Below are 25,427 nucleotides of genomic sequence, written 5' to 3'. Positions count from 1 at the left end.
AGAGTGAAGTCAGAGTTTGATCTACTGTCTATGAAACCATTTAGAGTTTCTGAAGCTTTTATCTTGGACAAATAATGAACAGCTGGAGAGTTTCACCCATTTCTGTTCTAACCAAGATGTTTAATGTCAAACATCTGATTCATAAAAAGGATTTTATTTACATTTTTGCTAAAACCATGTTGCTTCTTGCATAGAAAATGAGGCTAAAACAATGTATCTATATTTAGATAAACTCAGCACACAACCTTAGATTATGTTCAGAAAATCTCCATGATGACATTTAATTTCAGTCTTAAGTCAAATTCTATCTTCCCAACAAAGTTTCTCCAGGTGTAATATTCCAACCTCTATATTAACTTCAAATCTTGATGGGAAATGTGCCACTTTGTTCAAAGTTCATGTGAATGTTGTGATGTTTGTGCTTAGTGAGCTGTGTGAGTGTCTGCTGTAACATCCAGGTGGAGTTTCTATACAGTCTGACTGAGGGAGGTTTTTGTACGACTGTTTTTCACTGTGTGAACAGCTCATACTTGTTAACATCAAATTCTCCCTTACAGTAATAAACTGCAGCATCTTCAGCCTGAACTCCACTGATGGTCAGAGTGAAGTCAGAGTTTGATCCACTGCCTGTAAAACGACTTGGAGTCCCTGATGCTCGAGTGCTGGTATAATAAATGAGGAGCTTAGGAGTTTGTCCATATTTCTGTTGGTACCAGGCTAAATAGTGCTTGCTGTTGTAAACAAAAACATTTTGTCCGGATCTGCAGCTGATGGTCACAGATCCTCCCAGATCGGCTCTCACTGCTGCAGGCTGCTGAGTCACTGAAACCTGGACTATGGACTCTGAGGACACAGAGACAAAAACATGCAGCAGCTTCATTGTTTAGTCGGCTTCATTTCAGAGGGACAGATGTTCATAGAGGAGAGGAGTTGGATTCTCTGGACTTTACCTGTGAAGCAGCAGCAGAGGAGAGTCCAGATGAGGACGCAGATCAAAGTCATGTTTCTGATGATGAGGAGGATTTCTGTGTCTTCTGCTGTGATGAAGGACAGCTGTCAGTCATCCAGTGTTCAACTGTCAGGACTATAAACTCTCCCAGAGCGCTGGAGCATGGAGCTGCTGATGCAAAGTGGCTCTATGGAAATGCTGTGACTGAGTCCAGGAGGGAATGTGGATCTATGTGGTGATATTATTTATCAATGACTCAATCCTATTTCCTGTCATTATCTATTATAGGCATTGTGTAATGCAGAGTATTTTTGAAGAACAAATCAGATGTTTTCTTTGGGTTTTTTTCCCATTGACAATTTCATATAATGCAACCTGCTAAATTGCAGATATCTCAGTGAATTAAAATAGTGTTCTGTTTGTCAGATTAAAAGGACCTTTAGAAAGAAAAAAATTCTTACACTTCATTAATCACATCTTTTCATTTATTGCTCTGATGTAACATTCCAATTTTCTCTTAAATTAATTAACATAATCTCGTGGGTTTTAAGTGTTCACAACGTAAATAGTTTCTGAAATAAGTAAGCTTTTCAATATTGTAATTTATTGAGAAAAACCTTTAAATAAAAATGTTTATGTGAAATTTATTATATTATGAAGTTATTCGTATAATGCATATTTTTATCTGTCATATTTTGACAGAGTTGATCACATGTTAACTAAAATCACTGCTTCAAAATAACCTTACAATAGTTTGTCATCTATTCTGTTAAACACAGTAAATTGTTTGAAAATTGTAGATTTAACATTTTTGCTTGTACAATGTTGGCTTCAGGTTCTGTTGCTTTACTTTTATGCTACTTGATAAGTTTCCACTAATAAATGTTTTGGTAAATATGTTTGTGTCAGAGTCAGAGAGCCGTGTCTCTAACAGTCAGAGGTTTTTGTACGACGGTTCAACCAGTTTGTATCACTGTGGTACACGTTCGGTGGAGGAACCAGACTGGATGTTGGAAGTAAGTTTTTCTTTACTAAATTTAATTTTAAATGTTAAATGGTCCTGTCGTTTATCTTCAGATACTTTCATTTATGTGGAGAAGTGAAAAGTTTTTCCGTTAAGTTTTAGTTTTGTTGAAAATATTCATCTTCTAATAAAAAAATCTCAAATTTTTTTGTTAGAATTTGTGAATATTATTTAATTTTTGAGACTGAGAAATACATGTACGTTAAAAGCAGTTTATTAATAAACATTTTGGGAATTTATTTGACCTTTTTTGATCAAATAAAAAATGTTGCCAAGATACAAAGAAATCTTATTTACTACTCTGTTATTGTGGGTATTATTTTAAATCTATGTTTAAATAATCTGCAAAGTTTAAAAATTAAATCTCACATGAAATGTTTTCAGTCTACTTAGGTAGATTGAAAGTCTTCATAGACTTTACATCTTTTCTGGAAGTGATCAACTGCACATGTTTTGAATAACTGTTAATTAAATTTGGAAAACAGAATGAAGCAAAATGTTAAAATGTTTTAATATGATGTGTAAAATATGTAGCGATTTTATTCACAAGTCACAATGATTCTTGATGGATTCTTAGTTGATTCATTCAGGATAAAGTTATAATTTTCTCTCTGTGCTGATATGCATGAGAGGTTTACTGAAGGGAAGTGAAACAAAGTCTCAGTAACTGTTGGAGCAGAAAAACATCTGGCAGAAACATTTTAATATAGAAACTCAACTTTCTCATAGTGAAGCTGTCCTGGTGTCATTTCAATGATGCCTTCTTGGTTCCTGTTCTCTAACCTGATTGGTGTCTCCTAGGTGATACCCGCCCCACCCTGACAGTGCTGCCCCCCTCCAGTGTGGAGCTGCAGCAGCAGCAGGTTACCCTCATGTGTCTGGCCAACAAGGGCTTCCCCTCAGACTGGACTCTGTCCTGGAAGCTGGACGGCAGCAGCAGCAGCTTGGAGCAGAGCAGGAGCCCCGGGGTGCTGCAGCATGACGGCCTCTACAGCTGGAGCAGCACCCTGAGGCTCCCTGCAGACCAGTGGAGGAAGGTGGGCTCTGTGACCTGTGAGGCCTCCCAGGGCTCCCAGTCTGCAGTCACAGAGACACTGAGGAGAGACCAGTGCTCCCAGTCCTGAGCTGATTCTTCTTCTTTTCTTTTTCTTTGTGTTTTTTTTTTTTTTTACCAGTTTTATTACATTACCACTCTTGGTCTTCTCTCTGTAAAAACAAAAATGTTTCTCCAGTTTCAAAATGTTTATTTTAAATAAACTCTGGTTTCTTTAAACAATAACATTTATTGTCATTTGTTTATTAGAAATTAGAACCATCTAAAAATGAAATGGTTAATCATTGGAAATGTTTATAATAAATTGTATTTATGTATGTATGTATGTATGTATGTATGTATGTATGTATGTATGTATGTATGTATGTATGTATGTATGTATGTATGTGTTTATTTATCTATTTATTTTCAAATAACTAGTGGTATCAAGCAAGATGACCGAGCAAATAATGTTACTGGTTTAACTCTTTACAGATTGTTTCATCTCTCAGCCTGCAGTGCTGAGTGGAAATGTTTAAATCAATAAGATTTAAATTACCTTTAAATCAAATGTCACTTAGATAATGAAAAATGCTCCAAATTCTAGTTGAATACTTATGAAATGAAATGGTGCAGATCTTTGAAAAGAGTTTTATAATGAATTTGTGGTGACTGAATTTAGTTTCTCTTCTGTTGAAACTATTCAGTTAAAAATTTTAATTAAAACTTGAATTCAATAAAGCTTTCAAACAGAAACTTTATTGCTCTTTTAATTAATTAATACTAAATAATTTGTCTTTAGCTTATTAAAATGATTTTTTTTTCCTGCACCTTGTTGAGTCAGATCAGTTCCTCTTTCTCTCTGAGGTTTTTGTACAGCCTTGTATCACTGTGTGAACGGGAAGCTGTTATGCTGCTGACAATAATAAACTCCTGCATCTTCAGTCTGAACTCCACTGATGGTTAAAGTGAAGTCAGTCTGTTCTGCTTTTGCACGAAAACGTTCAGGAACTCCAGACTGACGTTCTGTGGTATCCCAAATCAAAAGTTTGGGAGCTTCTCCAGGTTTCTGAAGATACCAGTTGATGTCATCACCAATCAGTCTGTCAGATTTACACTTGATGGAGACGGTCTGTCCCTGAACACCAGACTGAGCTACAGGCGTCTGAGTCAGGACGATGTCTCCTGAAGAACCTTTAGAACAAGAAACAAACACACATTTATGGCAATGTAAGATTAATATTAATAGAAAATTTAAAACAGTAATTTTTCCTGGTTTTAATGTATATGTGATGCTACAGCAGAGAGTCTCACCCTGAACCAGGAGCCCCAGGATGGTCAGCAGTAGAGTCAGTGACATCATTGTTGTGCTGCTGGTGTGTCAGTGGCTCTGAAAGGCCTGGACAGCCACTGATCAACTCTGACCTCTTAACAGCTGGAGCAGAGAGGCAGGACACATATGCAAACACACTCAGTCAGTCACATGGAGATCAGCTCATCTTTCTGTGACATTTCCAGATCAGAGATGTAAGATTTGCATCTGGAAAAATAATGAGCTCAAACATGCAGATTCAGCTTTCCAGAGAATTTATAAAGGATGTAAGACTTTTCAATTCATTTTCACGTTCTTTTTAAAATATTTATGGAACAATAATAAAGTTCTTTCATAACTAGATCATAACCATAGTGTCTGTTTTTGATTAGAAGAATAAACAGAATTCCCATCAGAATTTGCTGTTTAGCAGTATTTTGGAGTTTGATGAAAATAATACAAATATAGTTTCTGGGATTAGAAAAAGCTTTCAAAGAGAAACAAATGCAAGAGAAGCTTTTGATGAAAAGTTAAATCCTTTAGAAAAAGTTATTCACTCACATATCACTCAGGAATAAAAGTGAAGCTGCATGTCATCAGGTTTCCTCCTCACTACTCGGAACGTTGTAATAATTTAAAATAGAGGAAGAAATTACTCTGGGGTAAAGAGGTTTTTCTTTTCCTCTATTTGTAATTCTGATGTGCTTCATCTTTACACTTTTTATTATATGATTCTGATGTTTTTATTTGTAGCATTTTTATGTCTTTCCTCTTTTTAGTCTTAAAATATTACATCATCTTCTCCACAAACAAAACAAAAACTTGAACCTGATCTATTCATTTTGCTAAAAATGGAAATAATACAAATGAAAGTTCCGTCTGTGATATTTTTTAATTCCATATTGAGAGTTCTGTTCCTTACTACTATCAATTTTTCATCAAATTAAATGAAATGTTTTTTGTTTTTTTTTAAGCTATCCTATATTTTGTCAACCAAATGAGCTTGATATCATTCAGATTAGAGTGATGTTTTATATTTTACATGTATATTTTAAAACACCTTCATGAACATTTGTGTGTATTCATGTGGAAGATTTCAGTAAACTATCAGTTTCTGCAGCAGCTGGAAGCTGCAGCAACATAGTTTCTGTTCGTTCTGACTGAGGGAGGTTTTTGTACGACTGTTTTTCACTGTGTGAACACATACTGGCTGTTGGGGTAATGAAAACTCTGACAGTAATAAACTCCAGCATCTTCAGCCTGAACTCCACTGATGGTCAGAGTGTAGTCAGTATTCCCAGACTTTGATCCACTGAATCGATCAGGGATTCCAGTTTGACGGGTGCTTGCGCATGTAATAAGGAGTTTAGGAACTTCTCCTGGTTTCTGAAGGTACCAGCTGAAACAGTAACTTGTACTTGGACTGACTTTACATTGAATAGAGACAGTCTGTCCTGGAACAACTGACTGAGATCCAGGAGTCTGAGTTACGGTGACTTGTCCTGAAGATCCTGAAAACACAGAGAGACAGAAACCTTCCTGAAGAAAAATCAAACTTGAATGAATTCTTTCACCATCCAAACTGAAGCTGTCATGTCATGAATCCTAGAAAACTTGGTTACATGTTAAAATAAAGTTCCTATCAGAGTCTCACCCTGAACCAGGAGCCCCAGGATGGTCAGCAGTAGAGTCAGTGACATCATCATTGTGCTGCTGGTGTGTCAGTGGCTCTGAAAGGCCTGGACAGCCACTGATCAACTCTGACCTCTTAACAGCTGGAGCAGAGAGGCAGGACACATATGCAAACACACTCAGTCACATGGAGCTCAGCTCTACATGTTCTCTTATAACGGCCTCAGTTTCTATCGTCATGTTCTCTGAGCTGCAGATGGTTTTGACTTTTCAAATAATCTACAAAAATACATTAACATACTAAATTAAAAAGAGAAAATAGGCCAGTTAAGGCCATATAAGCAGCTTTAATTAAAACTTGCAGGTCAAGTGAAGAAACACACCAGTTATAAACTTATAAAGGTAAACTCCATAATTTTAAAGTTAAATAAAGAACACAAAATTAGATTACATTTATTAAATACTTCTGTTGTATCTGAGCTATAAAAACATTTCACATTCCCCATGGCTGGTTTTAAATAAATCAGTGAATACTTCCCTGTTTTCTCTCATCCCTCTTGGGTACAACATTTAACTTCTGATCCCTCATTTTTAACAATGTAGAGTTCAATGGGGTCAATTTCTGCTGCATCGTAGCAAAATCAATCCATAACAGTTATCCCTCCATGCTTCAAGGGTAGAATGAGGTTCTTATCTTGTAGTGCTGTATGTGACTGAAGTGTCACATCTCCTTGCGTTCAAATAATTCGGTTTTTGATTCGTGTCCAAAGAGTCATTACTCCAGAGGTTATATTTACTTATTATTTTGAGAGCATAGATTACCTCTTGGAACCATCCTCACAAAGATTAAAACACATTCTTTTGATTGTTGTGGCATTTCCTTTCATATCAACAGTAGCAAGATCATTCTGTGGATCTATTGATTATATTTTAGAGACTTGTTTCAGCAACTTATGATCTGCTTTTGGAGGTGAATTTTCTTGGTCATAATGCTCTATAGTCATGTTAACCATTGTTTCCAGTCTCTTCCACCTATAGACTCCTTTTGATAGGTACTTTTTCTCGAACCTACATAAAGAACCACAGACAACGTATATGAATTTTATGACAAAGCTTTTGCAAAAGGAGAAATCTCCATCAACAGCTTCTCCAAGCCGTTCACAGAGAGTTCTGATCTCCTTCCACGCGAGCCCCTGTTTTATTGTCCAAGCAGAACAGCCAAAAGGGGCAGTCAGGAAGAACAACAAAGGTTGTAAAACTTCTAACCTAAACAAACCAGCCAGGTGTGATATCTGATCTACGGTCTGAGCTCAGTTCAAATCTCGGTCAAGCTGTTAACAAAACAAAATACAACTGCTCACAGGCAGTTAGGAGGTATTCTGATTGATAAGAATTAAGGTCTGGGAAACACAGAGTTAACTGTTTCACATGAAGATGAAACACAGTCCTGACCTCCAGGTCAGTTTATACACACATAAGGAAGAGAACACTTTAATCTAAAAATTACAACGATCTATAGACTGAATGTGAACTAAAGTAATAACATAATGATAATACCGAAAATTCTCTAACACCTTTCCTAACAGAACTGTCATTTTAACATGATTTTTAGACTTCTTTACATCCATTTCCAGACTCATAAGTTGTGTCTGGTCCGCCCATTGATCTTCTTTATGACTGGATGACAGCATTTTACTTCACATTCTCATCTAAAACATCCAATCTAAATGTCAGAAATGTATACAGAGTAAACCTACTTCAACTTAAAGAGGAACAATGTCTATATAGAAGTACATGATCATCATTTTGGGTGGGAATAATTGTGGGATTATTTTAATTGTATTTTTTATTCCATTTTAGAGAAATTAAAAATATCTACAGTTCATATTTTATTGAGAGTAAGATGTAAATAAATTTATTAATAATTCTCAAGTTGACAATAAATGTTCTTACATCAAACTGTGTTAGACAAGAAATCATTATAAGTTTTAATTTTTCATGTTTTTAGCTTTCAAAAATCTTAAAAATTCTAGTTCTCCATGTTTTGTGTTCAGAGAGCCGTGTCTCTCTACAGTCAGAGGTTTTTGTACGACGGATCAATGAGTTTGTATCACTGTGGTACACGTTCGGTGGAGGAACCAGACTGGAGTTTGGAAGTAAGTCAAATATAAAACTGCTTTTTTAGTTTTACTTGATTGTATTGTTTTAATTCTGTTTGACAGATTGAGGCTGGAAAAGGTGCATTATTTTATGTTTTACAAAGAAAGTTTCAAGATACAGAACATATGTGATAGTTTATATCCCAAATTACAACAAAGTATAACAAGTTAATTTTGATCTAAGTAGTAAAAAATATTTTAGTTTAATCTTGGTTTGTAGGTTTAGGTTAGTCAGACAAAGTCAGAGAGCTGCGTCTCTCTACAGTCAGAGGTTTTTGTACGGCGCCTCAGTGAGTTTGTATCACTGTGGTGGACTTTTGGTGGAGGAACCAGACTGGATGTTGGAAGTAAGTTTATTTTATGGTTAATATTAAGATTTAAAAAATGTTGGCATGTTTAAAAGTAAATGAAAGCATGAAATTATATGTTTGCTTTAGTTACTTTCTTATGTCATGAAAATAGAATCTCACTTCAACATGAAGAGAAATATTTTATGTTCACATTTTATAAAATGTTGCTTCTGAAATAAATATCAAGACTGACGTTTGGTAAGTTTGTCAATGTTATCAATTTAATGCTTTTCTACAAGTTTTAAACAAGTTTGGTGGTTTGGTGTATAAATTCTGAGAGAGCAGATTTTATTGGTTCCACCAATAACCTGACTTGTTATCGATGGAATCAAATCAGTCTTAATCTGCTGTTGAAAACGGACAGAGAAAACTTTAGTTTGTTTCTTGTTTCAATGTAAACTCTTTCTTTAAAATCTATTGAATTCACAAATATTTGTTGCAATCATAAAATAATGCATTGTTGCATTTAAACATGAGATTCTGAATTTTTTTTTTCTTATTTTAAATGTAAGACTACTTTAAATTTTTCATTGTAGGCTATTTTAAAATTATTTTGTGATTTTACTTCTGCTGATCTGACTCTTCTAAAGGGAAGTGAAACAATGTGTCAGTGAGTGATGAGTGAAGCATGAAAACATCTGGCAGAAACTTCTTATTTTAGAAAACCCCTCACTAACTGTAACCATGACACAGTATCTGCTGGTTAACATCTGTAGTTCCTGTTCTCTAACCTGATTGGTGTCTCCTAGGTGATACCCGCCCCACCCTGACAGTGCTGCCCCCCTCCAGTGTGGAGCTGCAGCAGCAGCAGGTTACCCTCATGTGTCTGGCCAACAAGGGCTTCCCCTCAGACTGGACTCTGTCCTGGAAGCTGGACGGCAGCAGCAGCAGCAGCTTGGAGCAGAGCAGGAGCCCCGGGGTGCTGCAGAATGACGGCCTCTACAGCTGGAGCAGCACCCTGAGGCTCCCTGCAGACCAGTGGAGGAAGGTGGGCTCTGTGACCTGTGAGGCCTCCCAGGGCTCCCAGTCTGCAGTCACAGAGACACTGAGGAGAGACCAGTGCTCCCAGTCCTGAGCTGATTCTAATGTTTTATTCTGCTATAGGTCACTTGCTTTACAAATCTTTGTTTTATTTCATCTTCATAACCTCTGTTATGTGTTTAAAAGCTCAATTTCTGTCAAAAATAATAAAATGACAATCCTTACTCCTGTTTTGACTTCTTTATTTTTCTGTTTTTACCTTGTCAGAGGAAAAACAATGTTTTGTTCACTGTGTGCTGCATGTTAGTAGAGGTTGTTTACTGCAGAGGAACAACAGCTCTTCAGTAGTATTATAATACATTTATAATTTCATTTTAGTTTATTTATATAGCTACAATTTATTAAATGAATGTTATCTTGTTGTACTATACCAAAAATGATTTAATAGGCTTAAAAGAGAAATAGCTTTACATCCTATTAAGTTATGTATAATATGAATTAAGTTTATGATTTATACTTTAACAAAACTGATAAAAATAGATATTAAAATTTCTCTTTTTAAATAAGCAATTAAAAGTGTCATGTGCCCAAATGTTTGTTCAGTTGACAGTCATTCAGTAATTGATTAATTTTCAGTGTGTGACAACAGCTCAGCTGTTCAAAATGTGAGCTCTGACAGAATCTTCAGCCTGAACTTTATTGATGGTCAGAGTGAAGTCAGAGTTTGATCTACTGTCTATGAAACAATTTAGAGTTTCTGAAACTTTTCTTTTGGACAAATAATGAACAGCTGGAGAGTTTCACCCATTTTCTGTTCTAACCAAGATGTTTATTGTCAAACATCTGACTCATAAATAGATTTTAATTTTAATTTTTGCTAAAACCATATTGCTTCTTGCATAGAAAATGAAGTCAAAATAATGTATCTCCATTTAAATAAACTCAGCACACAACCCTATATTGTGATTAGAAAATCTCCATGTGTACCTGAATGATGACATTTAATTTCAGCCTTAAGTCAAATTCTATCTTCCCAACAAAGTTTCTCCAAGTGTAATATTCGAACCTTTTTATTAATTTCAAAGCCATATCGGAAACGTGCCACTTATTTCAATATTTACTTTAATGTCGTGGTGTCTGTGCTTAGTGAGATGTTTCAGTGTAACATCCAGCTGGAATTTCTATTCAGTCAGACTGGAGGTTTTTGCACGACTATTTTACACTGTGTGAACAGCTCATACTTGTTAGCATCAAATTCTCCCTTATGAAGGTGTTTTAAAATAACACCTTCATGAATATTTGTGTGTATTCATGTGGAAGATTTCAGTAAACTATCAGTTTCTGCAACAGCTGGAAGCTGCAGCAATATAGTTTCAGTTCAGTTTGACTGGAGGTTTTTGTACGACTGTTTTTCACTGTGTGAACACATACTGGCTGCTGATGACATGAAAACTCTGACAGTAATAAACTGCAGCATCTTCAGCCTGAACTCCACTGATGGTCAGAGTGAAGTCAGAGTTTGATCCACTGCCTGAAAAACGACTTGGAGTCCCTGATGCTTTAGTGCTGGCATAATAAATGAGGAGCTTAGGAGTTTGTCCATCTTTCTGTTGGTACCAGGCTAAACAGTTGGAGCTATAAACATTCTGACTGATCCTACAGTTGATGTTGACAGATCCTCCCAGATCAGCTCTCACTGCTGCAGGCTGCTGAGTCACTGTGACCTGACCTCTGACCTCTGAGGACACAGAGACAAAAACATGCAGCAGCTTCATGGTTTAGTCGGCTTCATTTCAGAGGGACAGATGTTCATAGAGGAGAGGAGTTGGATTCTCTGGACTTTACCTGTGAAGCAGCAGCAGAGGAGAGTCCAGATGAGGACGCAGATCAAAGTCATGTTTCTGATGATGAGGAGGATTTCTGTGTCTTCTGCTGTGATGAAGGACAGCTGTCAGTCATCCAGTGTTCAACTGTCAGGACTATAAACTCTCCCAGAGCGCTGGAGCATGGAGCTGCTGATGCAAAGTGGCTCTATGGAAATGCTGTGATTGACTTCAACAGGTCACAGGGTCACTCTGCTATTGATCAGTTAACCAATCAGTTTCATTTCAGTAATTTGATATAGCTCATACTTGTGGTCTTTTGCCATTTACTGTAAAACATAAATGCTGATCTGCTCAACTCTATTTATGATCTTTAAGTACTGAAATCTTCAAATAAATCCTAAAAGTATCACCATATTGCAATCATCTTATGGTGGGGATTCTTTCTATCTGATTTTTTGTCATATTTCCAGCCAATACCTTTTCAAATATTCATATTTCAAATATTAAACATATTATTTATACATAATATTTCTGTGTTTTAACCTTCAAAGGTGTGTTAAAGTATAACTCTTGTCTTATGTGTTTTTGCAATTCTTACTTTCAGAATTAAAAATACTGACACTGACACCTGTAAGCAAAGCAACATCTGGTTGCATTTTAAAATATATTATTTATTATATGATATGATAATAAACTATTTTTCATGGGTTTATTTGATTTCTTTGCACTGTTTTGCTCAAAATGAAAAGTTGATTAAAATATTATACAAAATTAAGAAAGCCTGCTTTCATCACAGAACAAACACATAAAATTAGGGTAAGGTTACACATAAAGGGAACACTGAATGCAAAAGGAATCATCAAACAAAAAGTTGAGCTAAAATATGAGTTAAATATGAGTTAAAATTAAAAGCTGAAAAACCTGCTCTTGTTTGGAACTAGCTCTCTGAAACAAATGAATTTTACCATCACTAACTATCAACAGTCATAATTTAGTCCTAGATTTGAATAAAATTTTTATTTTATTCCCCATATGTACAATTTGGGTTTCAGAGCAGCTGTGGATCAGTTCCTCTGCAGCCGTGAGGTTTTTGTACAGCGTTGTTTCACTGTGTGAACGGGACTTCCTCGTCATGCTGACAGTAATAAACTCCTGCATCTTCAGCCTGAACTCTGCTGATGGTCAGAGTGAAATCAATATCATATCCACTTGCAGTGAAACGATCAGACACTCCGGTCCAACGTGAAGAAGCTGAATAGATTAGGAGTTTAGGAGCTTCTCCAGGTTTCTGGAGGTACCAGTGCAAATCATTATCAACAGCTGAACTGGCTTTACAGCTAATGGAGACGGTCTGTCCTGGAGTAACAGACTGAGATCCTGGAGTCTGAGTCAGGGTGATGACTGCTGAGGAACCTAAAAACATGACACAGAGAGATATTGACACAAATCCAGATCAAAGAAATACGATCAGGTTTCACATGAAAAGGAGGGATCACTGGATTCTTTTTCGATGTTTCATAATCACAGTGAAAATAATCCCAAACCAAGTTCCTATCAGAGTCTCACCCTGAACCAGGAGCCCCAGGATGGTCAGCAGTAGAGTCAGTGACATCATTGTTGTGCTGCTGGTGTGTCAGTGGCTCTGAAAGGCCTGGACAGCCACTGATCAACTCTGACCTCTTAACAGCTGGAGCAGAGAGGCAGGACACATATGCAAACACACTCAGTCAGTCACATGGAGCTCAGCAGCTCATAATGCCTCATTTTTTTCATATTTCGATCTCCATCTCCTGCTATATTTCAGCACAATTCCTCCAATTTGCAGAGAGAGCAGCATTGCAGTTGAGGTCCAAACTATCCAAATACAAATTTTAATTAAAAGCCATTTTTATCCAAAAATATATCAATGTAAAAAGTGTATTTTCTGGAAAACTACTGCATATTAAAAATTAACACTCTTTCCAACAATCCTTAAGTCAGTATTTAGAATTACTAACCAATTTTCTGTCTGTTTTCTCTGATATTTTGATGATTTATCTTTGGTAAAGCAGTCAAGACTTTAATGTTGGAAAACCTCTTTGCCATCATGATTCAACTTTCTAAATGAAAGTTGAATCATTTAGAAAAGCACAGTCGTATCTCTACAAACAAAATAGCAATTAGGGATGTTTGGCCTTTTCACATTTCCCATGTGGGTTTTATAGCGTTTCATCAGGTTTAAGTTTGTTTGATAATTTGAAGTATTTTTTTTTTATTAAATATGTATTTTGAGACTTGGTAGACTTTATTATCTGAAGATGTTCTTCTTTATTGACAACCTTTTTGAAAGTTGAGATCAAACAAATTATCAACATCGACACAAACATCATTTTTACTTCAATATGCAAATAGGTTTGGAAACAATATTTGAAAACAAATGTTAAAAATTAAGTTTTTGACAAAAATCTAACTAAATGTGTTGAAAGTGAACATGAACACTGAAAACCTTTTCAGGTATTTTGCAATTAAATAAGTCAGGGTGATGTTTAATAAATTATTTTGTTGTCGATATTTTTTGTACAAAAAATTGCCTGTTTTATTTCACATACATATAAGGCAGACTTAAGAGAGTCTTTACAAATGAAATCTATAATAATAATAATAATAATAATAATAATTATTATTATTATTATTATTATTATTATTATTATTATTATTATTGTTGTTGTTGTTGTTGTTGTTGTTGTTGTTGTTGTTGTTGTTGTTGTTGTTAGTGGTGGTGGTGTTGTTAATTATTGTTTTAAGGTCTACTAAAATCATGTTGTGTCTTGAGGAGAAATGTCAGCAAAAAATTATATCACTCATTAAACTGTAATCAGAACTTTAGGGTATTATCTTCATGTGTTAAGTGAGCTGTGTAGGAATAAGATGGAGTTTCAGTTCAGTGAGACCAAGGCAGGTTTTTGTACGGCTGTTTTTCACTGTGTGAACACATACTGGCTGTTGGGGTAATGAAGACTCTGACAGTAATAAACTGCAGCATCTTCAGCCTGAACTCCACTGATGGTCAGAGTGAAGTCAGAGTTTGATCCACCATCGTTAAAACGATTTGGAGTCCCTGAGACACGACTGCCAACATAGTAAAAGAGTAGATGTGGAGTTTGTCCATCTTTTTGTTGGTACCAGGCTAAGTAGTTGTTGTTATAAACATTCTGACTGGTTCTACACTTGATGGTGACAGATCCTCCCAGATCAGCTCTCACTGCTGCAGGCTGCTGAGTCACTGTGACCTGACCTCTGACCTCTGAGGACACAGAGACAAAAACATGCAGCAGCTTCATGGTTTAGTCGGCTTCATTTCAGAGGGACAGATGTTCATAGAGGAGAGGAGTTGGATTCTCTGGACTTTACCTGTGAAGCAGCAGCAGAGGAGAGTCCAGATGAGGACGCAGATCAAAGTCATGATTCTGATGATGAGGAGGATTTCTGTGTCTTCTGCTGTGATGAAGGACAGCTGTCAGTCATCCAGTGTTCAACTGTCAGGACTATAAACTCTCCCAGAGCGCTGGAGCATGGAGCTGCTGATGCAAAGTGGCTCTATGGAAATGCTGTGACTGAGTCCAGGAGGGAATGTGGATCTATGTGGTGATATTATTTATCAATGACTCAATCATATTTCCTGTCATTATCTATTATAGACATTGTGTAATGCAGAGTATTTTGAAGAACAAATCAGATGTTTTCTTTGTTTTTTTTCTTCCCCATTGACAATTTCATATAATGCAACCTGCTAGATTGCAGATATCTCAGTGAATTAAAATAGTGTTCTGTTTGTCAGATTAAAAGGACCTTTAGAAAGAAAAAAAAATTCTTACACTTCATTAATCACATCTTTTCATTTATTGCTCTGATGTAACATTCCAATTTTCTCTTAAATTAATTAACATGATCTCGTGGGTTTTAAGTGTTCACAACGTAAATAGTTTCTGAAATAAGTAAGCTTTTCAATATTGTAATTTATTGAGAAAAACCTTTAAATAAAAATGTTTATGTGAAATTTATTATATTATGAAGTTATTTGTATAATGCATATATTTATCTGTCATATTTTGACAGAGTTGATCACATGTTAACTAAAATCACTGCTTCAAAATAACCTTACAATAGTTTGTCATCTATTCTGTTAAACACAGTAAATTGTTTGAAAATTGTACATTTAAAATTTTTGTTTGTACAATGTTGGCTTCAGGTTCTGTTGGTTTACTTTCATGCTACTTGATGAGTTTCCACTAATAATAAATGTTTTGGTAAATATGTTTGTGTCAGAGTCAGAGAGCCGTGTCTCTAACAGTCAGAGGTTTTTGTACGACGGTTCAACCAGTTTGTATCACTGTGGTACACGTTCGGTGGAGGAACCAGACTGGATGTTGGACGTAAGTTTTTCTTTACTAAATTTAATTTTAAATATTAAATGGTCCTGCCGTTTATTTCCATTTACTTTCATTTATGTGGAGAAGTGAAAAGTTTTTCCGTTAAGTTTTAATTTTGTTGAAAATATTAATCTTCTAATAAAGAAATCTCAAATTTGTTTGTTAGAATTTGTGAATATTATTTAACTTTTGAGACTGAGAAATACATGTACGTTAAAAGTAGTTTATTAATAAACATTTTGGGAATTTATTTGACCTTTTTTGATCAAATAAAAAATGTTGCCAAGATACAAAGAAATCTTATTTACTACTCTGTTATTGTGGGTATTATTTTAAATCTATGTTTAAATAATCTGCAAAGTTTAAAAATTAAATCTCACATGAAATGTTTTCAGTCTACTTAGGTAGATTGAAAGTCTTCATAGACTTTACATCTTTTCTGGAAGTGATCAACTGCACATGTTTTGAATAACTGTTAATTAAATTTGGAAAACAGAATGATGCAAAATGTTGGAAATGTTAAAATGTTTTAATATGATGTGTAAAATATGTATTACATCGATTTTATTCACAAGTCACAATGATTCTTGATGGATTCTTAGTTGATTCATTCAGGATAAAGTTATAATTTTCTCTCTGTGCTGATATGCATGAGAGGTTTACTGAAGGGAAGTGAAACAAAGAAACTCAGTAACTGGTGGAGCAGAAAAACATCTGGCAGAAACATTTTAATATAGAAACTCAACTTTCTCATAGTGAAGCTGTCCTGGTGTCATTTCAATGATGCCTTCTTGGTTCCTGATCTCTAACCTGATTTGTGTCTCCTAGGTGATACCCGCCCCACCCTGACAGTGCTGCCCCCCTCCAGTGAGGAGCTGCAGCAGCAGCAGGTTACCCTCATGTGTCTGGCCAACAAGGGCTTCCCCTCAGACTGGACTCTGTCCTGGAAGCTGGACGGCAGCAGCAGCAGCAGCTTGGAGCAGAGCAGGAGCCCCGGGGTGCTGCAGAATGACGGCCTCTACAGCTGGAGCAGCACCCTGAGGCTCCCTGCAGACCAGTGGAGGAAGGTGGGCTCTGTGACCTGTGAGGCCTCCCAGGGCTCCCAGTCTGCAGTCACAGAGACACTGAGGAGAGACCAGTGCTCCCAGTCCTGAGCTGATTCTAATGTTTTATTCTGCTATAGGTCACTTGCTTTAAAAATCTTTGTTTTATTTCATCTTCATAACCTCTGTTATGTGTTTAAAAGCTCAATTTCTGTCAAAAATAATAAAATCAACATCCTTACTCCTGTTTTGACTTCTTTATTTTTCTGTTTTTACCTTGTCAGAGGAAAAATAATGTTTTGTTCACTGTGTGCTGCATGTTAGTAGAGGTTGTTTGCTGCAGAAACTGCAGCTCATCAGTATTTTTACAATAAATATATCATTTCATTTCAGTTTATTCTAATAGCTACAATTTATTAAAATGAATGTTATCTTTTTGCACTATACCAAAACCTATTTAATAGGTTTAAAGGAGAAAAAGCTGTACATCCTATTAAGTTATGTATAATATGAATTAATTACATGATTTATTTAACAAAATTGAAATAATAGATCTTAAAATCTCTCTTTTTAAATAAACAATTAAAAGTGTCATGTGCCCATATGTTTGTTCAGTTGACAGTCATTCAGTAATTGATTGTTTTTCAGGGTGTGACAACAACTTAACTATTCAAAATGTGAGCTCTGACAGAATCTTCAGCCTGAACTTTATTGATGGTCAGAGTGAAGTCAGAGTTTGATCTACTGTCTGTGAAACCATTTAGAGTTTCTGAAACTTTTCTTTTGGACAAATAATGAACAGCTGGAGAGTTTCACCCATTTTCTGTTCTAACCAAGAAGTTTATTGTCAAACATCTGATTCATAAATAGGATTTTATTTAGATTTTTTGCTATAACCATATTGCTTCTTGCATAGAAAATGAGGCCAAAACAGATGTATCTCCATTTAAATAAACTTAACACACAACCCTAGATTATGTTCAGAAAATCTCCATGATGACATTTAATTTCAGTCTTAAGTCAAATTTTATCTTCCCAACAAAGTTTCTCCAGGTGTAATATTCCAACCTCTATATTAACTTCAAATCTTGATGGGAAATTTGTCACTTATTTCAAAGTTCATGTGAATGTTGTGGTGTCTGTGCTTAGTGAGCTGTTTCAGTGTAACATCCAGCTGGAGTTTCTATTTAGTCAGAATGAGGGAGGTTTTTGTACGACTGTTTTTCACTGTGTGAACCACTCATACTTGCTAGTATCAAATTCTCCCTTACAGTAATAAACTCCAGCATCTTCAGCCTGAACTCCACTGATGGTCAGAGTGAAGTCAGAGTTTGATCCACTGCCTGTAAAACGACTTGGAGTCCCTGATGCTCGAGTGCTGGTACGATCAATGAGAAGCTTAGGAGTTTGTCCATCTTTCTGTTGGTACCAGGCTAAATAGTTATTGTTCCATACTCCATGACCGGTTCTACAGTTGATAGTGACAGATCCTCCCAGATCGGCTCTCACTGCTGCAGGCTGCTGAGTCACTGAAACCTGGATTATGGACTCTGTGGACACAGAGACAAAAACATGCAGCAGCTTCATGGTTTAGTCGGCTTCATTTCAGAGGGACAGATGTTCATAGAGGAGAGGAGTTGGATTCTCTGGACTTTACCTGTGAAGCAGCAGCAGAGGAGAGTCCAGATGAGGACGCAGATCAAAGTCATGTTTCTGATGATGAGGAGGATTTCTGTGTCTTCTGCTGTGATGAAGGACAGCTGTCAGTCATCCAGTGTTCAACTGTCAGGACTATAAACTCTCCCAGAGCGCTGGAGCATGGAGCTGCTGATGCAAAGTGGCTCTATATGGAAATGCTGTGATTATATATGTTATTATATAATTTGTCATCACAGTTACATCATATATTTTATGCATTGTGCAGTCTTGTGTTCTTTGCAAAATGACTGAGCTCGGTTTTTGTGCTGCAATCTGCAAAACTATATTGGAAATTGAAATATGTGTTCTGTTTGTCTCCTTAAAAATTACGTTTGAAAATAACAGCCTTTAAGCAGATATCAAACATACATTTCATTAAGATTATGTTTTGTATTTGAATATGTTTTGTTTTTATCAGTCTGATCTAATATTTTAATCTTCTGTGGAATTAAATGTTTTCTTCATTTTTTTCAGTGAAAAATTATTATAATTAACAGAGAAAAAGACTAGAAAACATCAATTCATGTGTAATTAATCTTTATAATGAGCTTTACTGAGTAATTTGAGTCACTGAAATATATTTGCTATTTCATACAAATTTCTACCTGTAAATTAAATTTAATGCAATTTCTTTGTTTTCCACCTTTTCTGTAAAAGTACAGGCAACTAGTATTAAAATGACAAGTAGAAATTACATGTTTATGAACATCAGTTTGTCAGTTTGCATTTTGAATTTATCTCTCTTCTGTTGATCAAGTAAGAGATTCAGCAAAGCTAGTGACAGATATAAACTCTTGTATCATAATATCAGGTTTTGCTTTAAATCAAGATTCAAATTATCTTCACATTTTTTAAAATGTTTTAAACGAGATGGAAAACACCTCATGCTCTACATGCCTTTTCTCAGATTAACTCACTTCTTTTGAAGAGCTATAAATGTAATATATATAAAAGATTGAAGCACAGTGTGCTATGGTTATATATATTATGAAAGAAAAAACAGTTTAATTAAAAATGTGTTGTTTAAATTAGCCGTCTTTGAACATGATTCTGTGAACAACTTCTGCTTCAGTGCAGCCGTGGATCAGTTCCTCTGCAGCTGAGGGAGGTTTTTGTACGACGTTGTATCACTGTGTGAACGGAAAGCTCCAATCCTGCTGACAGTGATAAACTCCTGCATCTTCAGCCTGAACTCTACTGATGGTCAGAGTGAAATCAGTTCCAGACTGAGTCCCACTGAAACGATCAGAAACTCCAGGCTGACGATTTGATGTCCAATAAATCAGGAGTTTTGGAGCTTCTCCAGGTTTCTGGAGGTACCAGTCTACCTCATTGTCTACATGTTCACTGGCTTTACATTTAATGGAGACTCTCTGTCCTGGATCAACAGACAGAGATCCTGGAGTCTGAGTCATAATTATGTCTCCTGATGAACCTGAAAGAGAAAAAAATATTTATACTCATTAGACTTAGAAAATTCAACTGAAGGTCCGAGTTTATATTTTAATTTCTCCATCACAGCAGAAAGTCTTTGTGGTGAATCTGATGACATCCTGAACATCCTCACCCTGAACCAGGAGCCCCAGGATGGTCAGCAGTAGAGTCAGTGACATCATCGTTGTGCTGCTGGTGTGTCAGTGGCTCTGAAAGGCCTGGACAGCCACTGATCAACTCTGACCTCTTAACAGCTGGAGCAGAGAGGCAGGACACATATGCAAACACACAGAGTCACATGGAGATCATCATGTTTCCTCCTGCACACTGACAGATAAACATCTACGTATGTAACATCATGTAGCAATGATCTGCTACTTGTGAACTGATTAAATATGTGATCATGTGAAACTTTTAATCATATTTTGGATTCTGCAGAATAAGATGGCAAACTAAAAATCCTGTAATTCACATAAGCAGAAAAATAAATTTACATAACAGGACATTTATTAATTACTACAGTGTTTACAGAAAATAAACAATGCTATGCGCCAAATGACATCAGGTCATATATTATTAAACATGAAATATGATTAAAGAGCTGAAATATTATTAAACACAGGCATGTGTTCACTCCCCAATTCTTAACCAAATATGAAAAGTCAACTTTGACATTTTAGTTAAAGCAACCTAGAAATAAATATTTTGGGCTTAAGTTATTTTATCTTCATATCAATACATTTTTTCTTAAATATTCTTAAAGCTGAGCTGTTACACTGAGCATGTGTGTGGGTGGGTGAGGAAGGATGTGTTGAGTGAACTGATGCAGCTGCCATTCAGTTTCCGCTCTGACTGATGGAGGGGAATTTTGTGAGATTTTTTTTTTTTTGAGAACAAATTTTGACCAGTTCTCAGAAATTCACCTTTACAGTAATAAACTGCAGCATTTCTCAGCAGCATCTCTTCCTCTTCACCCTCCTCTTCATTTCCTGTAGAGTCTAAAAATAAATATTTAAAAAGGACTGGTTGTCCTGAAACTGACTTGATGCTATGGTTCATCAGTGATGCCTGTCAGTTGTCATGGGAACTAATTGACAAGAGAGGAGTGAAACATTTGCATGAGTTTTATGTACCAGTTTTTTGTTGTTGTTTTTTTATCTCAGTATTTTCAGTACAATTTTTTGACACCTTTCTGCTTCTTTGACCTTTCTGCTTATTATAATGAGGCGTTGTTCATAATCATTCTTAGCTGTTTATTGATGTGCACTTCTAAAAGGAGAGGAAAAAACTCATATACCACATGTATTTTGCTTGCAACAGTCTTTATACTTTTCTTGATATCCACAGTAACTTCATGAAGTGAAAATTAAAATATCACCATGACTCATCTTCAGCCTCATCTTTCTTTTATCAGCCAACATTTCTTTAATATTGAAGAGTGGAGCTGAAGTAAGAAAACTGAAAATTAATTAAACAGAAATTTATATTTCCAGCTTTTGTTTGTATTAATAACTTAGTGTTACTGCTCTGTTACCTGTTCATGCCCAACTTTAAGTCCATAAAAGTAAGACACAGAAGTGTGCAGGTCATGTGTAACTACTGCCCTCATGTGGCCATGATAGAGCCTGCATGCGGTTGTTTTTAAAGATTTTAGACATTGCCGCTTTAAAACAGGGCTGATAAATATGGATTTGAAAGAAAACCTTCTATATTTAATATAATAATTCTCTCTATCTTCTGTATCTGTCAAAATACAGGAAATCTGTGTCATCTGTTCAAAACCATAACTGGTGTTACTCATGTTCTCTTTCCAGCTCCCTGTTCATAAGAAACACTTCCACCAATTAAAAAAAATGTTACAGTACTGAAACTATAAGTTAGATCATCAATAAATGTTTTTTTTTAATAAAATACTCAGCACTAACCTGTTTTATATGTTTTAAGTCTTTTTTCTGTCTTTTTGTGGTATTTATATATCTAGAAGTAAAGAAATTAAAAGTTTCAGTATCAACAATCTGTATTTTCTGACATACACTAAGCAAACTATGAATGCGGTTAAATAAGATTTTTCTTTCTTTACAAAAGACTGTAAAGTTAGTATTACATATTTAGTTGTAAGATAAATGTAATAATATTCTGTATTTTGGTACTTTCCCCCTCCTGTTCATTTCCATTTCCTCCCTTCTTCCTCACTTTGCCCTCTTCTCCTCCTCTCCTTCTTTGTTGATGACGTTTCTGAAGAGTGTGATGAGCGGCCTCTTGCTGTTCTCCTGCCAGCTCTTCATGAAGCCCCCGTAGCGTTTGCCCACCACAGGGCCGCTCCAGCGGAAGTGCTTCATCTTGTACGGGATGTCTTTTCTATCGTGATGCTCATTGGAGGCCTCCTCTGCTTCGTCTTGTGTCTCCTCATCCTCAGCTGTCATTTTTTCCCTGGAAAGCTCCCACCACCTCAGCTCTCCAGGGAAAATCTCAGCTGAGTCCCCATCCACCTTTTTGCCTGCAGGGATTTTTGCTGGATGACGCTTTCTCCCAAGAGGCTTCCCCCAACGGAAATGCTCCATGGAGTAGGAATGTTTGGCTTGAGGGGAGGAGGAAGAGGGTGAAGGAGAAAGAAAGACAGATGACGGAGGATGCTGAACACTGCTAAGGATGGTGGTCATCTCATGAGGGTCAAGTCCACAGAGCTGAAAACACTCCTGCAGGATGAGCAAACAAATGGGAAATTGTGAGGAAATAAACATATTTTAAATTCTACTGACGTTTCAATTTCATTCAGTATCCCCCATTGACTGGAACTTGCTATCTCCACTTGCTATTCATGAATATATTGTCATTTACATGAATTAGACAAAGTTTGGGACCCAGTACAAACCCTTGAGAATCCCCACAAATAATGTCCAAACAACCAGAACAAACATCACACAACTAACCTAATAACTTTTTATTCTTAAGGCAAATTGAACAATTATTCAGCAACAAAACACTATGTCTGTCTCTCACAACAATGATACAGGTTACCCTCTTTATTTTCTTTATTTGGAAAAATCCATCTCTTTAAGGTTCACAGTTGAATGTTGGAAATGCTCTTGTGAAATTACTACATGTTAAAACTGCTTCAGTGTGCAAAGTAAACCTCAGCAGACTGTATTTGATGTTAACAGGAAAATAGTTTCCTCTTGTCAGATCTGTAATATTCTTTGATGCTCATGTTTGTCATAACTTTCTGCCTCAAGCTGTTGAAACATCAAACTTCTGTCAAGATTAGATATTTTGCATTAATATTCTGATTGCATATGTTTTTATCTATCTGTAATCTTCAAAAATGAAGAGGTTTTGCTGAAATAAATGACATGAGTAATCAAATGAATGAATTTGTTCAATTTAAAAAAATGTGACATTGTACCCAAACTGACTTTCACGAAGCCAAATGTGTCTGATTGTATTTACCATCATGCTGCTCTCAGAGATGAGCTCCTGGCAGCTCTGGCGCTCCCAACAGCGACTGAGCGCCGCTCTGGCCCCGCCCACCGTCACTGCAACCACCAATAGCAACACAGGATGCATTCTTCTGATTTCTGCGGGAGATTAACAACATAAAAGCTTCTCATTATGACTGTGCAGTAAGGTGAAGTTCACCATGAACGTTTTTAGAAAATAAATGTTTAAACTTAAATAAAACAACTGCCACCATAGCTATTTAATGTTTTAAATATTCTAAAATATTTATTTCTACTGTGAAGGAATAATAATAATAATAATAATAATAATAATAATAATAATAATAATAATAATAATAATAATAATAATAATAATAATAATAATAATAATCACCTTTTCTCCTGGGTCTTTCTGCTCTTCCTTCCACCAAAGATTTCTGACTTTCCTCTTGTTTACTTCTGACCGATCGATTGACTTTATACCCTTTCAGCCAAGGACACTCAAACATTGCGCACAAACAAACTGACGTCACTGCGACCCTCTATGATTTTGCTCAAGAGGTCTGTAAATATAGACTACTCTGCAAAAGTAAACAACCAATCAAAAGCCCTCAATGAAGTTCTAATTTATCTTGAGATCTGTTGCTCTTTAGGAAAACATTTATTATTAAATGCATTTCAAATTTACAAAATGGCAAATTTGAACGTATTAAAAAGTGTTGGTCGTCCTGTTTACCATTTTGATACAGACTGGTAAAGAATCTATAGATTATCTCCATTTGCACCTGTTTTATTCAAAATGAAAATTGGTCATTTGCTGTATCATCAGCTGTATTAAAGACACTCCCAAAGCTGAAAATATAAAGCTGTGACAGAAAAAAAGGTATTTTTTTTTTACTGCTAATATTACCACATTCATTTGCTTCAATGTTCAAGTACATTCAAAGCCTAATACTTTTTGTTTTGCACGTTAAGACACTTTAGTTGACAGAAATAAAAAAACTTAACTTCAAGTCAAAGGCCATTAAAAGGTTTCAGGGTTGTTTTTCTTTCTCTAATGGAGCAACACAAGCTTCTTCCTGAGGCAGGCAGCTAAATATAAACCCATTAGTGCAGCTTTGACCTTGAGCCCCCACTTAGTTCAGTTCATATACGGGGCACCATGTTCAGGGAGGAAATACAGACATCGATTTGCTTCGGTTGTCATTACTTGCTCTTTAATAATTGTAATCATGTTCAATTAAGTTCAAAAATATGTTATACATCTCAAAATTACAGAAAATTATAGCATAAAATAGGATTTGTTGTGCAAGTTTGATAACAGATAAATGTTTCAGTTATAAAAAAGGACATTGGAAAAGTTGAGACAAAAATTAAACATATCACAGTGCATTTGAACGCTGTGTATGCTCAAATGGAAATAAAATTATGAATTTCAACACAGAATTGTGGGACTATTGCCTTTAGAAGGACCTCCAGGTCTACTTAGAAGCATGAACACTCAAATCACATAATTAATAAATAAGTAAGATGGCATCCTTCACAGTCATTGGCAGCCCGTCCTGCTCTTGTTTTTTGGGGTTCCAAGCTGCTTGAAATTCCAGCTATGGGAAACTGAACACTCGAACTTAGCAAACATGCAAACCTAAGCGGAGGACAACACTAAAGTAAAAACAAAACAACATAATAATATTTAACAATTAAAATTATTATTTTATGAGAATACAGACTATATGTGCAGACTTTATTTGGTTCTTTATCTCCTGTAATGTATTTAGTCTAATTTGTAGTCAGGTTACTCTGATCCTCCCTGTAATTTATTACCTTTAAGGGAAATTGCTTCCAATCTTCTTATCAGATTATCAGGATAAGATGTCATACCCGGTGCTGAACACACCCACACACACCTCACATGCATACACACACATACACACACGGTCTTACAGTGTAGCTGTATAGGTGCTGTTGTACTGAGTTGAATTCAGGACTGAGACATGGCCACAGGTAGGACTGTCCTTTTCAAAGCTAATTTCCCCTTTTCAGACTTTTTCCTTTGAAATTAAATATTTATAGTGATGTATCTGACAGAGAACTGCATTAATTAGATATGTCTTTAGGAAGTTACCTTTTAATCACAGGG

The 25,427-nt window shown here is 35.8% G+C and overlaps 1 protein-coding gene, 2 pseudogenes and 5 gene segments (V, D, J or C); 3 read left to right on the top strand and 5 right to left on the bottom strand.

Moving 5' to 3' along the window:
- Positions 1–508: 508 nt before the first annotated feature.
- Positions 509–1,002, bottom strand: LOC106919919 (Ig kappa chain V region 120-like). The segment is given in 2 exon segments: positions 509–843; positions 951–1,002. Coding segments are annotated over 2 exon segments (387 nt in total).
- An 878-nt stretch (positions 1,003–1,880) lies between these two features.
- LOC106919925 (Ig kappa-b4 chain C region pseudogene) lies at positions 1,881–3,252 on the top strand (annotated as a pseudogene). Its single transcript, XR_015764574.1, has 2 exons — positions 1,881–1,965; positions 2,775–3,252. The product of XR_015764574.1 is annotated as an Ig kappa-b4 chain C region pseudogene (transcript).
- A 493-nt stretch (positions 3,253–3,745) lies between these two features.
- Positions 3,746–4,451, bottom strand: LOC148156550 (Ig kappa chain V region 3368-like). The segment is given in 2 exon segments: positions 3,746–4,200; positions 4,321–4,451. Coding segments are annotated over 2 exon segments (357 nt in total).
- Positions 4,452–5,992: 1,541 nt separating this feature from the next.
- LOC106919913 (Ig kappa-b4 chain C region-like) lies at positions 5,993–9,664 on the top strand. The segment is given in 4 exon segments: positions 5,993–6,034; positions 8,005–8,106; positions 8,336–8,456; positions 9,209–9,664. Coding segments are annotated over 4 exon segments (591 nt in total).
- Positions 9,665–10,837: 1,173 nt separating this feature from the next.
- Positions 10,838–11,484, bottom strand: LOC106913424 (Ig kappa chain V region 3381-like). The segment is given in 2 exon segments: positions 10,838–11,178; positions 11,286–11,484. Coding segments are annotated over 2 exon segments (378 nt in total).
- A 4,109-nt stretch (positions 11,485–15,593) lies between these two features.
- On the top strand, positions 15,594–16,959 carry LOC106919923 (Ig kappa-b4 chain C region pseudogene; annotated as a pseudogene). The gene is made up of 2 exons (XR_015764674.1): positions 15,594–15,678; positions 16,504–16,959. The product of XR_015764674.1 is annotated as an Ig kappa-b4 chain C region pseudogene (transcript).
- A 1,905-nt stretch (positions 16,960–18,864) lies between these two features.
- On the bottom strand, positions 18,865–20,121 carry LOC106919921 (Ig kappa chain V region 3368-like). The segment is given in 2 exon segments: positions 18,865–19,851; positions 19,984–20,121. Coding segments are annotated over 2 exon segments (357 nt in total).
- Positions 20,122–21,155: 1,034 nt separating this feature from the next.
- Positions 21,156–23,425, bottom strand: LOC106919916 (pro-opiomelanocortin-like). The gene is made up of 2 exons (XM_014990583.2): positions 23,298–23,425; positions 21,156–22,546 (listed from the first exon to the last, which is right to left on the bottom strand). The coding sequence occupies exons 1-2, from the start codon at positions 23,412–23,414 to the stop codon at positions 22,040–22,042; spliced, it is 624 nt and encodes a 207-aa protein (XP_014846069.2). The 5' UTR covers positions 23,415–23,425; the 3' UTR covers positions 21,156–22,039.
- Between the last annotated feature and the right edge of the window lie 2,002 nt (positions 23,426–25,427).

This window comes from Poecilia mexicana, unplaced genomic scaffold, assembly GCF_051168715.1.
Source record: "Poecilia mexicana isolate PSO_F unplaced genomic scaffold, ASM5116871v1 scaffold_11, whole genome shotgun sequence".
Classification (NCBI taxonomy): Eukaryota; Metazoa; Chordata; class Actinopteri; order Cyprinodontiformes; family Poeciliidae; genus Poecilia; species Poecilia mexicana.
The sequence above is the reverse complement of the archived record's forward strand: the minus strand, read 5'-3'. Positions and strand labels throughout refer to the sequence as shown.